The 14,747-nt window shown below is 41.5% G+C and overlaps 1 protein-coding gene across 2 annotated transcripts in view; it reads left to right on the forward strand.

Moving 5' to 3' along the window:
• Positions 1-9,916, forward strand: part of LOC106082959 (uncharacterized) — a 39,265-nt gene extending 29,349 nt beyond the window's left edge. For both annotated transcript variants that reach the window (XM_013245728.2, XM_013245729.2), the window contains exons 4-5: positions 8,736-8,854; positions 8,951-9,916. In XM_013245728.2, coding sequence (XP_013101182.1) covers positions 8,736-8,854; positions 8,951-9,090 — 259 coding nt within the window. In that variant the 3' untranslated portion in view covers positions 9,091-9,916. The remainder of the gene's footprint in view (positions 1-8,735; positions 8,855-8,950) is intronic.
• Positions 9,917-14,747: the final 4,831 nt, after the last annotated feature.

Raw genomic sequence — 14,747 nt, forward strand, 5'->3', positions numbered from 1 at the left:
ATTTGGAGGCAGTCAGCGATCTAACAACAGAAGCGTTTTTGGCTGCGCTACGGCGATTCTTCAGTAGATGAGGAAAAAGTAGCCATATATATTCGGACAATGGCACTAATTTCGTGGGAGCGGCAAGACATCTGGATAAAGAGTTCGTCAAAGCGGTGCAGCAAAATTCAGACGTGGCTCATATATTAGCATCTGAGCGAATACAGTGGCACTTTATTCCGCCCGGAGCTCCTCACTTCGGAGGATTGTGGGAGGCTGCCGTGAAGTCTGTGAAGCACCATTTGAGACGGGTTGTTGGTGAAACGAAATTAACGTATGAGGAAATGGCAACGTTTTTGTCGCAGATAGAAGCTGTTCTCAACTCTCGTCCCTTGTGTCCACTCAGTGAGGATAACTGCGAGATTTTAACGCCAGGACATTTTGTAGTCGGAAGACCATTGCTAAGTATTCCAGAAAGAGGCGTGGAGAATAAACTGGGATCTTTAGACAGGTGGAAAATAATTCAAAGAATGCGGGATGATTTCTGGAAACAGTGGCGCAATGACTATCTGAGTAGTCTTCAGCAGAGAGTAAAATGGAAAACTCCAGTACCAAATATCAAGGTTGGACAGATGGTGATAGTGAAGGATGAAAATACTGCTCCTGGAAGGTGGCCTTTGGGAAGTATTGCGGAAGTACATAAAGGCAAAGATGGAAAGGTTCGAGTCGCTACAGTAAAGGTCGCTAAACAAAAGGGGTTGTTAAAACGGCCCATACACAAGTTATGCCCGCTGGAGATATTCGCTAATGGTGGTGAAAAGGAAGCCGACATTGAAGTGTCGCAGACATATATTTGCAAATTACCTCAAAGAAGAAAAATAAACGTAGCAATGATGTTATGGATGATCATGGCAATGATGGCAAGTGTTCAATCGATGTCAACCTCAATTACCGGCGGTGCGATAAAAGAATTGGGAAATGACACAATCATTTATATGGATAAAATTGGCAGAATCAACCGAGTAACATCGTCATGGAACCTTATGACATATTTCGATCTGCACGGGTATTTTGTCACGGTGAATCATCTGGATAAGGGTCTAGAAGCGTGTAAATCATTATGTGTTCGGCTGAGATCGTTCGAGCAGCAGTGCGACACGCAGATGGATATTATGACGAACAGACTGAACACTATAGATGAGAACCACTTGTTACTCTCACACAAAAAACGCCAACGAAATAAAAGGGCTCCTTTAGAGTTTGTTGGGTCTCTTTTCCACATTCTTTTCGGAGTAATGGATGCGGACGACAGAGAGAGTATGGAAGCAAATATGAAAAATGTACTTGAAAATCAGCACAACTTGAAATATTTGGCTGAGAAGCAAACGTCTGTGGTGGAAGCAACGCTTAATGTGCTGAAAAAGACCACGGATGAAATAAATGGACAGTTTAAAGAGCTGAATGAGAAGGTGCAAAACATAAGTCAGATGCTGAACACTGACTATTCCCTCTTCAAAAAGGCGATGGACTTCTTCGCGGTAGCCGATCAACTTAGCAGCTTGTTTACTGAAGTGGAACATATTCAAGCCAGGGTAATTGGCTTATTAATTGACATCAACCATGGAAAAGTAAATCCAAATTTAGTACGGCCAAACCAGTTGCAGGCAGAGGTGATGAAAATAAAGGATCAGCTACCTAAAGGACTAAGGTTGCCTGGTGAGAAGGACGATGTTTTGCAGGCAATATACAAGGTGATGACGGCGCATGGTCTGCTGGTGGAAGAAAAATTAGTGATTGACGTGCAGATTCCCTTGGTAGAAAAATCATCAGCAGAAATATTCCGCGTCGTACCACTGCCGATGGTGAGAAACGGAACCGCAATGGTAGCAGCTTTAAGACAGCAGTTCCTGGCCTACAACTATGAAATGGATGCTTATCATCTACTGTCGCAGTCATCGATGAACCAATGTCAGCTAACTGGTGAAGATGAATTTCTTTGCAGAGGCAACTGGGCCTGGGAAGACGCCAACGATCATTCATGTGAGCTAGCAGCGCTTAAGCCAACAAGTAAATATGGCTGCCAGTTTTTGAAGACTCAGAACAGGAATTTTTGGATTGAGCTGAAGACAAGAGGGTCATGGTTGTTTAAAACTAAAGATCAAGTTTCGGCCCATATTCTATGTGCTGAGCGCACTAAAGGAGTATTTGAATTACCAGGCCTAGGTATCATCACTCTCCAGCCTGGGTGTACTGCTAGGATTGGACGAACCGTATTAACTGCGTCACAAGAAGCAAAAACTGAGATGTCCTATAATTCCACATCATATATCTTGAGAGAGGTGAAGGACATAGCGATGGTGGACGAGCTAAACTACAATAAAATCGATCATTCGTCAACGATTCAAGGATTGGAGGAAGAAATTAAAATGATGAAGGCGAATCCGATCCACCTTAAGGAGCTATCATGGCATCACATCAGTGGTCATATTTCACTAATCTCTACCTCTATTTTAATAATATTATTTTTAAGTTATGTAATCTATAAGTATTTAACAAGAGAAAGTAACATAGTTGTTGTTCGTCCTCGGGATGTTTAGATTTTAACATATATATTTGAATTACAGTCCATTTTGCTGAATTTTTACAGTTTATAAGTAGAGCTATTTCATAATTATTTTTGGCCGCCCGCAGAATGTTTAGATTTCTAAACATGGGATATTAGTTGATGTGTGTCATGGAAATGTTTTAGCCTTGAGAACGAATAGATAAGATACTTTCCATTTTTTGTTTATTTTAAAGGATAGTTTTAAGGGCAGGCATAAATGTGATAAGAGTTTATATTTTTACCTAGCCAACGCATCGCACAGGGATAAGTGGAAGATAGTTTTTAATGTGCGTAGATAAGGAAATAGTTAGGGATTATCAGAAAACACAGCGGTCTGAATGGCAAGCATATGGCTTGCAGCTGGACAAATTTATTTAGTATCTGCATAGGATGTTTATCGTCTTTGTTTATGATCTTATTTTCCCAAAGTGATTATTTTTAGATTTGCCTGCCTTTCTTAGGATATTTAGTTTGTAGTTAGTTTTAAGTTTATATATAAGGATGAGATTTTGAAGAAATAAATGAGTATCAAAAAAGTACTCCGGGATTAAACTCGTTTTATTCACCTGAATCGGACAGCATTCATTTATATGTGCAAAGCTTGACGCTTAATGAAATGTTCATGTTTCTTAAAGAAATATTTATGGGCAAATTTGAATTTTTATCCAAATCTGGACCGATCTAAGCTAAATTGACGAAGGATGTCGAAGGGCCTAACACAACTCACTGTCCCAAATTTCAGCGAAATCGGATAATAAATTTGGCTTTTATGGGCCTAAGACCCTAAATCGGAGGATCGGTCTATATGGTAGCTATATTCAAATCTGGACCGATCTAAGCCAAATTGACGAAGGATATCGAAGGGCCTAACACAACTCACTGTCCCAAATTTCAGCGAAATGGGATAATAAATGTGGCTTTTATGGGCCTGAGACCCTAAATCGGAGGATCGGTCTATATGGCAGCTATATCCAAATCTAGACCGATCTAAGCCAAATTGAGGAAGGATGTCGAAGGGCCTAAGACAACCCACTGTCCCAAATTTCAGCAAAATCGGATAATAAATGTGGCTTTTATGGTGCTAAGACCCTAAATCGGTGGATCGGTCTATATGGGGGCTATATCTATAAAAACGAATAACATCTCATTTCTAATTTTATCTATTTCAATATTTATCTATTAATCTAGAGCAAAAAAAAATTTACAACAATTATGTTAAGGTTATTAGTCCGGAGAATTCTTTAATATCCCTCTATCTTTCTATTTAAGAATATCTTAATATTTATATATTTATCTATTAATATATAAATTATTTATAAATTAATATTTATATATTATCTATTTATTTATAAATATATATATATATAAATATATAAATATTTAGATTATATATAAAAATTGGATATAGAAATTTCTATATATATATAAATGCAAAAATTAATTATTTAATAACAATTTATTAAAATCTAAATATTTCTCAATTTTTACGAAAAAAAATACTAAATTTTATTATTAATTTAAACTATTTAAAATATTTTTTAAAAAAAAAAAAATCCTCAAAAAATTTACAAATATATAAAAAAAAAAAAAAATGGATATGAAAACTTTACAGTTAATGAATTGCCTGATAAAAGGACTACTTTGATAGAGCAGATCATGTAATTATATTACATTCATTATATTTAATAGAATTAAACTATTTCTAAAAGTATCAAAAACTTTTGTGCATCGTACACCAAAATATACTTAAAAAGATAAGCTAATTAAGCTACTGGGCTCATACTCCATTTATAAAGGTTTTAATCCTTTTCTTTTTAATTTTTAATAATTCGTCAAAAATTATATTTTTAATTATTTTAATAATAGGAACATTAATTTCAATTTCTGCTAATTCTTGACTAGGAGCTTGAATAGGTTTAGAAATTAATTTGTTAGCTTTTATCCCCCTAATAAGAGATAATAAATTAATATCTACTGAAGCATCATTAAAATACTTTTTAACTCAAGCTTTAGCATCTTCTGTATTTTTATTTGCAGTAATTTTATTTCTATTAAATTCAAAAAGAATTAATTCAAATTATTTAATAGAAATAATTATTTTTTCCTCTCTTTTGTTAAAAAGAGGATCAGCTCCCTTTCATTTTTGATTCCCTAATGTAATAGAAGGATTATCATGAGTTAATGCTTTAATTTTGATAACTTGACAAAAAATTGCTCCTTTAATGTTAATTTCTTATATTGTCTTTAAACCATTAATTATCATTAGAATTATTTTATCAAGTTTAATTGGTGCATTAGGAGGTTTAAACCAAACTTCATTGCGTAAATTAATAGCTTATTCTTCAATTAATCATTTAGGTTGAATATTAGCTGCTATATTTAACAGAAATTTATGGTTAATTTATTTTATACTTTTTTGACTTTTTCTATAGTATTTATATTTAATATATTTAAAATTTCTTATATTAATCAATTATTTTCATTATTTTTTTTTTGATAAAAATATTAAATTTTTTTTATTTTTTAATTTATTATCTTCGAACTTAACCTGCTTATGGACAAAAAAAGAAATTGTGCAAAGTTTGAGCTCAATATCTCTATTTTTGAAGACTGTAGCGTGATTTCAACAGACAGACGGCCAGACGGACGGACATGTCTAGATCGTCTTAGATGTTTACGCTGATCAAGAATATATATACTTTATAGAGTCGGAAATGGATATTTCGATGTGTTGCAAACGGAATGACAAAATGAATATACCCCCATCCTTCGGTGGTGGGTATAAAAACGAACATGTGCCGTATGATGAATGCTAATAAAAATTGTGTAACTCATTCGCTTCGTGGTACACCATCATAGTCTTAACTAGCCTATTAACGATTGACTCTTGATTCCCTTGTTCGATTTTAATGAAATTTGGTATTTTCATTATTTAGAGCATTTATATTGACGTAGTAATTTTTTTAATTTTTTAAAATTTTATTTATATAATTACATTTTTTGATTTCGTAAGCCACTATGTTTTTTTTAACAAAAAAAGAACATTTTCTCTATATTTTATGTCCATTTAGCGAAGAAAAGTGAATTTTAATGACTTTGACATAAAATCGCACATACTGCCAAAAATAGTAGGCATATCGCAGTAAATTAATTTTTTTTAACATCCAATGCAATAAGACACCAGAACGGTTTTCATAAATCTCACTCCCAAGAATTTTGAGATAAGCACATTTTTCCCCCTAAACGACCTTATATGACAGTAAATTTTTTTAAATTATTTACATTCGTTCACTTTACGCCAATTAAAATTTCATGAGGATACCTTTTTTTTATTCGAGCAAGAATTTTTCTAAGGAAGCTCTTTTCTTGGGGAATTTCTCTAACCTTTCTGCATTAATCGGTTAAGATTGGAAACCGAAGACAACCAATTTTGTCTGTAGAAAAGCATCAAGTTGTTTAGGCACTATCTAATAACAAAAACAGCTTACAAATCGTGCCACAAATGTGCCTTTCGCAGTTCAAACGGGCAGGATGACTAACTTTTAGGGCCTCTGTAATCGCTTAGACCCTGAAATATGACATATCATCTGGGTAACACCTCAGCTCCACTTATTTAAAATTTCATTATGATATGATATCGTTATTACAACGACAGATTTTTTTAACCCTCCACCATAGTATGGGGCGTATACTAATTTCGTCATTCCGTCTGTAACACCTCGAAATATTCGTCTAAGACCGCATAAAGGATATATATTCTTGATCGTCTTGCCATGGCCGTCCGTCCGTCTGTCGAAAGCACGCTAACTTCCGAAGGAGTTTGACGCTTGAAATTTTGCAAAAACATATCTTATTAGTGTAGGTCGGTTGGGACTGTAAATGGGCCAAATCGGTCCAAGTTTTGATATATGTAACTGCCATTTAAACCGATCAACGGTCTTCATTTCTTGAGCCTCTTGAGGGCGCAATTCTTATCCGATTTAACTGAAATTTTGCACGTTGTATTTTGGTATCACCTCCAACAACTGTGCTAAGTATGGTTCAAATTAGCCCATAACCTGATATTTCCGCCATAAAAACCGAGCTCCCGATAAGACTTCTTGAGCTCCTTGAGGGCGCAATTTTTATCCGATTTGGCTGAAATTGTGCACATAACGCTGAAAAATTACTTTTAACAACTGTGCCAAGTATTACCTACATCAGTAGTCCATAACCTAATATAGACGCCATATAAACCGATCTCCCGATTAGACTTCCTGAGATTCTATAGGGCGTATTTTTTATCCCATTTGGTTCAAATTTTGTCTAAATGAGTCCATAATCTGATATAGCCGCCATATAAACTGAGCTCCCGATAAGATTTTTTGAGCTTTAGAGGTCGCAATTTTTATCCAATTTGGCTGAAATTTTTGACATAACGCTGAGGAATGACTTCCAACAACTGTGCCAAGTATTGTTTAAATAAGTCCATAACCTGACATAGCTGCCATATAAACCGATCCCCCGATTAGATTTCTTGAGATTCTATAGGGCGTATTTTTTATACGATTTGGCTGAAATTTTGCACGTATCGTTGATAAATAACTTCCAACAACTGTGCCAATTACTGTCTAAATCAGTCCATAATATGATATAGCCGCCATATAAACCGAGCTCCCGATTAGACTTCTTGAGATTTTAGAGGGCGCTTTTCTTATCCGATTTGGACGAATGGAGGTCGGATGGTGTACTTGAGGAGGATGAGACCCCGATCTACACAGATGGCTCCAAGATGGAATCAGGGACTGGATTGGGGGTCTACTCTGATGTACTTAATATCAGTATGTCTCTGAGACTGCCGGACGAGTGTACGGTCTTTCAGGCAGTGGTCTGTGACATTGCGGTAGCCGCAAGAGAAATTCTGGCAAGTGGCTCACCGCACTCAAAACTCAGAGTTTATGTGGACAGTATGGCGGCGCTCAAGGCCTTGGGGTCGACGATGGTGAAGTCGAGGCGGACTGTTTGGAATCCCTGGGTAGGCTCCGGGCCCATGATGTGACGCTGACATTGGTTCCAGGACATGAGGGGATTCCAGGAAATGAGAGGGCGGACGAGTGCGCCAGGAGGGGTTCGTCTGCGCCGGGCGGACCAGTCATCGGTCTTGCTCATATGGCATTTGTCGAGCTACTGAACACAGGAGAGGGGATGGCCAGGGCGGCATCGGTGGCGAGGTGCGACACGGTAGATGGTTGCCGGACTGCGAAGGTGCTAGGGCTGGTTGACACAGGCTCCGTCGTATGTTGGTTCGTGCTTGCGTAATGAAGGGCGGTTCTTCAGCTCACGCTCGGGTCTCTCCACTGCTTTTTCTCTTTATTCATGTATAACCTCTAGTATGATGTCTCACATTTTCCTTCTTCTTCCCTTTCTCCCTCTAGGGTACCACAATAGGCAACACTGGTCTCCTAGTGAACTCACCTTTGGTGGGCGACACATTCAATCTGACCTAACCTTGTTGAAATTTTGAATGTATCGTTGAGGAATGACTTCCAAAAACTGTGCCAAGTATTGTCTAAATCAGTCCATAACCTGATATAGCCGCCATAGAAGGCGTAATTCTTACCCGTAAGGCGTAATTCTTACCCAATTTAGTTGAAATTTTGTATATACCGTTTGGTATGACTTTGACACTCTGATCCACTAGAGGGCGCACTTTTTTTTCTCAATTGGCCTGAAATTTTGGAGGTAGTATTTTTCTATGACTTCTAACAGCCATGACAAGTACGGTCCATATCAGTCAATAACTTGATGGAGCTCATATATATATAAATTTAAAAAGTCATGCCAAGAACTTGACAAATGCGATCCATGGTGAAGGTTACATAAGATTCGGCCCGGCCGAATTTAGCACGCTTTTACTTGTTTTTATTCATCTCATTGTGCTATGGGTTAGTCATGATCATTTGACCATGACTACGTATGGGTAATGTTTTAATTTGAATGTAATCACTTGCACTACTTGCATTGTTCCTTAAATTACCATATGTACATCGCATAATATATAGAAAATATATGCATTCTAAATTGGGTATATTCACATTGATGTGGCTTTAAGTTCTTATACCCTATTAAAAAATATTATATTGATTAATGATATCTCATTGTTTTCTTGCAGTGTGGTTAGCATGGGTGGCTGTTCGCTGGCTTTAACATTGATATTATATCTGACTGAAACTTTATATTTCCGTTCGTGTACTTTGAATTTTTATGTCATCTTTCCATGTGTCTTAAACTGTAAGTAGGCGCTCTTTGTACTCAATACAACCAATTAATACATCTCTTACTCTCTGCATCTCTTTCTTCGCTCATTTTTTTTTTTTGTTTTTGTAGCCATAACCTTAGTTGCTCTTATGTATATACCCAAACGATTACGCCTATGGGAGCCAAGTTTGGATTTGGATGATGAGAATACCCAACTGCTGAAACAAATGACCGGATTCAAGCGCAGGCGTGCCAAGAAAAACCAATAGGCCCACTTGGCCTAACAATAATGACAATTGTATCAACAATTTCTTTGTCTAACCAAGTGATACATTTCCCTATCACTTTATCCATCCAACATACTATTTTTGAGGATGGAGCGAGAGAATCTAAAGTCGAATGATTTCTTTTTATAAATCTGACTTTGGTAAAGTACTGGAATCTTTGTTAAAAACAAAACAAAAATGTTTATCGGACCATATATGTATCGCATTTCATACTAAATACATAAAATCTAAGTAATAATGTCCAAGAAAAAAAAACGAGAGAAGAGAATATGAGAAGGTGCTCTACCAAGATAAATTCATTTACAGATAGCAGCAGTTGACAAACAACAAGAAACCGAGAACACTGTTCGTTAAAATCTGTGTTTTTTGCAACTCTGATTTGAGTATGTTACGAGTTCGCGCTCTTTTGTTGGTCGTCTGATGGTTCTTACATATAATGCACACACACACACATTCAAACGCTATGCAAGCTCGTTGACAGATAGTGTACTCCGTTAGAACACATTGTACTCATTATACAAAGTAAATGAATTTCTCTTAAGCTCAGCACCTTCAGCTACACCAAGAACAACTACCAATACTGCATTGTACGTATGCATATGTGTCTTTGTGTGTAGCAACTGCAGCCGCAGTCAAAATGACATATTGCGTATCGTGCTTTTTTTATACAATATTTTGCTAATGACGATAACGATATTATTTCTTTTTAAAAAAGAAAATAAACACAAAATACTCTTTTGCAAAAATCGGATCAATTATTTTATATACTTAACTATATACTTCCAAATTTGAATACACATACCATGACATACATACTTACATACGCATAGTTTTCATAATAATTAGAGTTTTATTGAAACTAAGCTAAAACAAATAGGAAAAATATTGAAAACGAAAATCTCCTCTGCTGTAGCTTTTAAATGCAATTCAAAATGACGATATTAGTAATTTGCTTAAAATTAAAAAAAAAACAATACAAACAAATTAACGAACTGTAAGTAGATAATACAATTTTATATAAAAATTTAAATCCAAATTGAAAAAAGGAAATAACAAAAACAAAAATGTTGATCTAATTAAATTACATATATATATGCAATTTTTTATAAGCAATAATAGTTAAAACACGCATTATCAATAAAATCGAAAAATCAAATTATTACACACATTGTTACATACAAATACAAATGTTTTACTGCGCCAACAGAGAGTTCTTAAACATAAAGAAACAAAAAAAAAACAGGCTAAGTTCGGCCGGGTGGAATCCTGGAATGTCCAAACTCTATACAGAGAAGGTGCAGTGTGTAGACGGATGATTTGGAATATCACTAAGTCCTTATTGCCGCTTTGCCAGAAGTTTAATGGTTTGGCAGAGTTGTTACCATAACATCGTAAATTTAGGCGTTATCTATGGCTGCCATGAAACGAGCTATAAGTTTGGCTTTGGTTAGTTGGACCCTATAAGTGTGTTCGTGTACTCGAAAATTTGTGACAGTAGAAGAGAGCGCGTGAGAGCATATTTTGACAGTCCGAACATTTAGAACCTGCAAATTTCTGGCGGGATTTTTTTGCCAGCAGAAATTTGAAACCAGGGATCCGGAGCGTGTGCCTTTTTACACTCCGCTCTCGTTCGGGCAAAGATTTTTCCGCTCCACTTCACGCTCCATTCCACGCTCCACTCCACTCCACGCTCCACACCACTCCACGCTCCACTCCACTCCACGCTCCACACCACTTCACGCTCCACTCCACTTCACGCTCCACTCCACACTCCCCTCCACGCTCCACTACACTCCACGCTCCACTCCACTCCACGCTCCACTCCACTCCACGCTCCACTGCACTCCACGCTCCACTCCACTTCACGCTCCACTCCACTTCACGCTCCACTCCACTTCACGCTCCACTCCACTTCACGCTCCACTCCACTTCACGCTCCACTCCACTTCACGCTCCACTCCACTTCACGCTCCACTCCACTTCACGCTCCACTCCACTTCACGCTCCACTCCACTTCACGCTCCACTCCACTTCACGCTCCACTCCACTTCACGCTCCACTCCACTTCACGCTCCACTCCACTTCACGCTCCACTCCACTTCACGCTCCACTCCACTTCACGCTCCACTCCACTTCACGCTCCACTCCACTTCACGCTCCACTCCACTTCACGCTCCACTCCACTTCACGCTCCACTCCACTTCACGCTCCACTCCACGCTCCACTCCACTCCACGCTCCACTCCACACTCCACTCCACGCTCCACTCCACTCCACGCTCCACTCCACTCCACGCTCCACTCCACGCTCCACTCCATGCTCCACTCCATGCTCCACTCCACGCTCTACTTCATGCTCCACTCCACGCTCCACTCCGCGTTCCACTCCACGCTCCACTCCACTCCACGCTCCACACCACTCCACGCTCCACTCCACTCCACGCTCCACTCCACTCCACGCTCCACTCCACTCCACGCTCCACTCCACTCCACGCTCCACTCCACGCTCCACTCCACGCTCCACTCCACACTCCACTCCACACTCCACTCCACGCTCCACTCCACTCCACGCTCCACTCCACTCCACGCTCCACTCCACGCTCCACTCCACACTCCACTCCACGCTCCACTCCACGCTCCACTCCACGCTCCACTCCGCGTTCCACTCCACGCTCCACTCCACTCCACGCTCCACACCACGCTCCACACCACTCCACGCTCCACTCCACTCCACTCCACTCCGCTCCACTCCACTCCACGCTCCACTCCACGCTCCACTCCACGCTCCACTCCACGCTCCACTCCACGCTCCACTCCACGCTCCACTCCACGCTCCACTCCACGCTCCACTCCACGCTCCACTCCACTCCACGCTCCACTCCACGCTCCACTCCACGCTCCACTCCACGCTCCACTCCACGCTCCACTCCACGCTCCACTCCACGCTCCACTCCACGCTCCACTCCACGCTCCACTCCACGCTCCACTCCACGCTCCACTCCGCGTTCCACTCCACGCTCCACTCCACTCCACTCCACGCTCCACTCCACGCTCCACTCCACGCTCCACTCCACGCTCCACTCCACGCTCCACTCCACGCTCCACTCCACGCTCCACTCCACGCTCCACTCCACGCTCCACTCCACGCTCCACTCCACGCTCCACTCCACGCTCCACTCCACGCTCCACTCCACGCTCCACTCCACGCTCCACTCCACGCTCCACTCCACGCTCCACTCCACGCTCCACTCCACGCTCCACTCCACTCCACTCCACGCTCCACTCCACGCTCCACTCCACGCTCCACTCCACTCCACTCCACGCTCCACTCCACGCTCCACTCCACGCTCCACTCCACGCTCCACTCCACGCTCCACTCCACGCTCCACTCCACGCTCCACTCCACGCTCCACTCCACGCTCCACTCCACGCTCCACTCCACGCTCCACTCCACGCTCCACTCCACGCTCCACTCCACTCCACGCTCCACTCCACTCCACGCTCCACTCCACTCCACTCCACGCTCCACTCCATGCTCCACTCCACGCTCCACTCCACGCTCCACTCCACGCTCCACTCCACGCTCCACTCCGCGTTCCACTCCACGCTCCACTCCACTCCACGCTCCACACCACGCTCCACACCACTCCACGCTCCACTCCACTCCACTCCACTCCGCTCCACTCCACTCCACGCTCCACTCCACGCTCCACTCTACGCTCCACTCCACGCTCCACTCCACGCTCCACTCCACGCTCCACTCCACGCTCCACTCCACGCTCCACTCCACGCTCCACTCCACGCTCCACTCCACGCTCCACTCCACGCTCCACTCCACGCTCCACTCCACGCTCCACTCCGCGTTCCACTCCACGCTCCACTCCACTCCACGCTCCACACCACTCCACGCTCCACTCCACTCCACGCTCCACTCCACTCCACGCTCCACTCCACGCTCCACTCCACGCTCCACTCCACGCTCCACTCCACTCCACTCCACGCTCCACTCCACGCTCCACTCCACGCTCCACTCCACGCTCCACTCCACGCTCCACTCCACGCTCCACTCCACGCTCCACTCCACGCTCCACTCCACGCTCCACTCCACGCTCCACTCCACGCTCCACTCCACGCTCCACTCCACGCTCCACTCCTCGCTCCACTCCACGCTCCACTCCACTCCACGCTCCACTCCACTCCACGCTCCACTCCACGCTCCACTCCATGCTCCACTCCATGCTCCACTCCACGCTCTACTTCATGCTCCACTCCACGCTCCACTCCACTCCACCCTCCACTCCATGCTCCACTCCACGCTCTACTTCACGCTCCACTCCACCCTCCACTCCACGCTCCTTTAAAGATAAATTGACTATTTTTCGCATATATTTTTTTGCCCTTACGATTACAACATCAAGCATTATTCAACTCCAATTAAATCTTTAAAAAGCCCCCATATAAACCGATTTCCTGAATTGACTTCTTGAGCCTCTAGAGGGCGTGATTCTCATCCGTTTTGGCTAACATTTAACGAATCTGTTTCTTTTATGACCTTCAAAAATATTGTCAAGTAATAGAGCCATGACCGTATAAAGCTTCCATATAAACCGATCTCCCGATTGTACTTCTTGAGCCTCTTGAGGGTGCAATTCTTATCCGATTAGACTGAAATTTTGCATAATATCTCTTACGATCTCCAACATATTTGGAAAATATTGTCTGAACTAGTCAATAACCTGATAAAACTCACATATAATACGACCTCCCGATTTTACTTCCTGAGCCTCTAGAGGGCGCAATTCTTATTCGATTTGGCACAAATTTCGCCGAAAACATTCAACATGCATGCCCAGTATGGTCTGAAGCCGTCTTTAACATGATATTGCACCCAATAAAAACGGATCATCCGATTTTATTTTTTAAGCATATACTGGAAGCAATTCTTAACCTAATTAAAAAAAAAAGTAAGGAAGGACAATTCTATTCTGAGCCCGTCTTGATGGACCTCGGCGGATGTTTTCACATGATTCAATTCGTATCAAATTTCGAGCAAATATGTTTAAACTGTAATAACTACGGTTGAAAAATGATAACATTATTGCAAATTACCCAAAGTCTGACCAACATATATATGGGAGCTATATCTAAATCTGAACCGATTTCAATCAAACTTCTTATCCGAGTGGAATGTTTTTTAACCGTTGAACCATCCAGATCGCTTTAAAAAGCCCAACAACTTGCGAATGTTCAAATCCGCTAAATCAGATAGGTTCTCAAAAAAATGAGAACCTAAAGTGGAACTCCTTCTAACTGCTAGTGCGGACAGAAGGTGTTCTATAGTCTCTTCTTCCTCGATGTCCCTACAGCTTCTGCAAAAGTCGTTGCTGGCAACCTTCCGTCTGTCAGCATGTTTTCCAATTAGACAGTGACCTGTTACGACGAACACAATGACTGAGACGTTTGTTCTAGCCAATGACGCCAAAGCGGTAGACCTCTTCAAGTCTAGATTAGGCCACATAGTTTTGGAATGCTCACAGCCCCGTTCGTCCCCCAGCCCCCAGGGCTTCGTCCTGAAAACTTTGCTTACATGTCGCTAGAGACATACCCCAGTATCCCTGGAATGTGTAGGTCCTAGTCTCGA

Source organism: Stomoxys calcitrans, chromosome 2 (genome assembly GCF_963082655.1).
Source record: "Stomoxys calcitrans chromosome 2, idStoCalc2.1, whole genome shotgun sequence".
NCBI lineage: Eukaryota > Metazoa > Arthropoda > Insecta > Diptera > Muscidae > Stomoxys > Stomoxys calcitrans.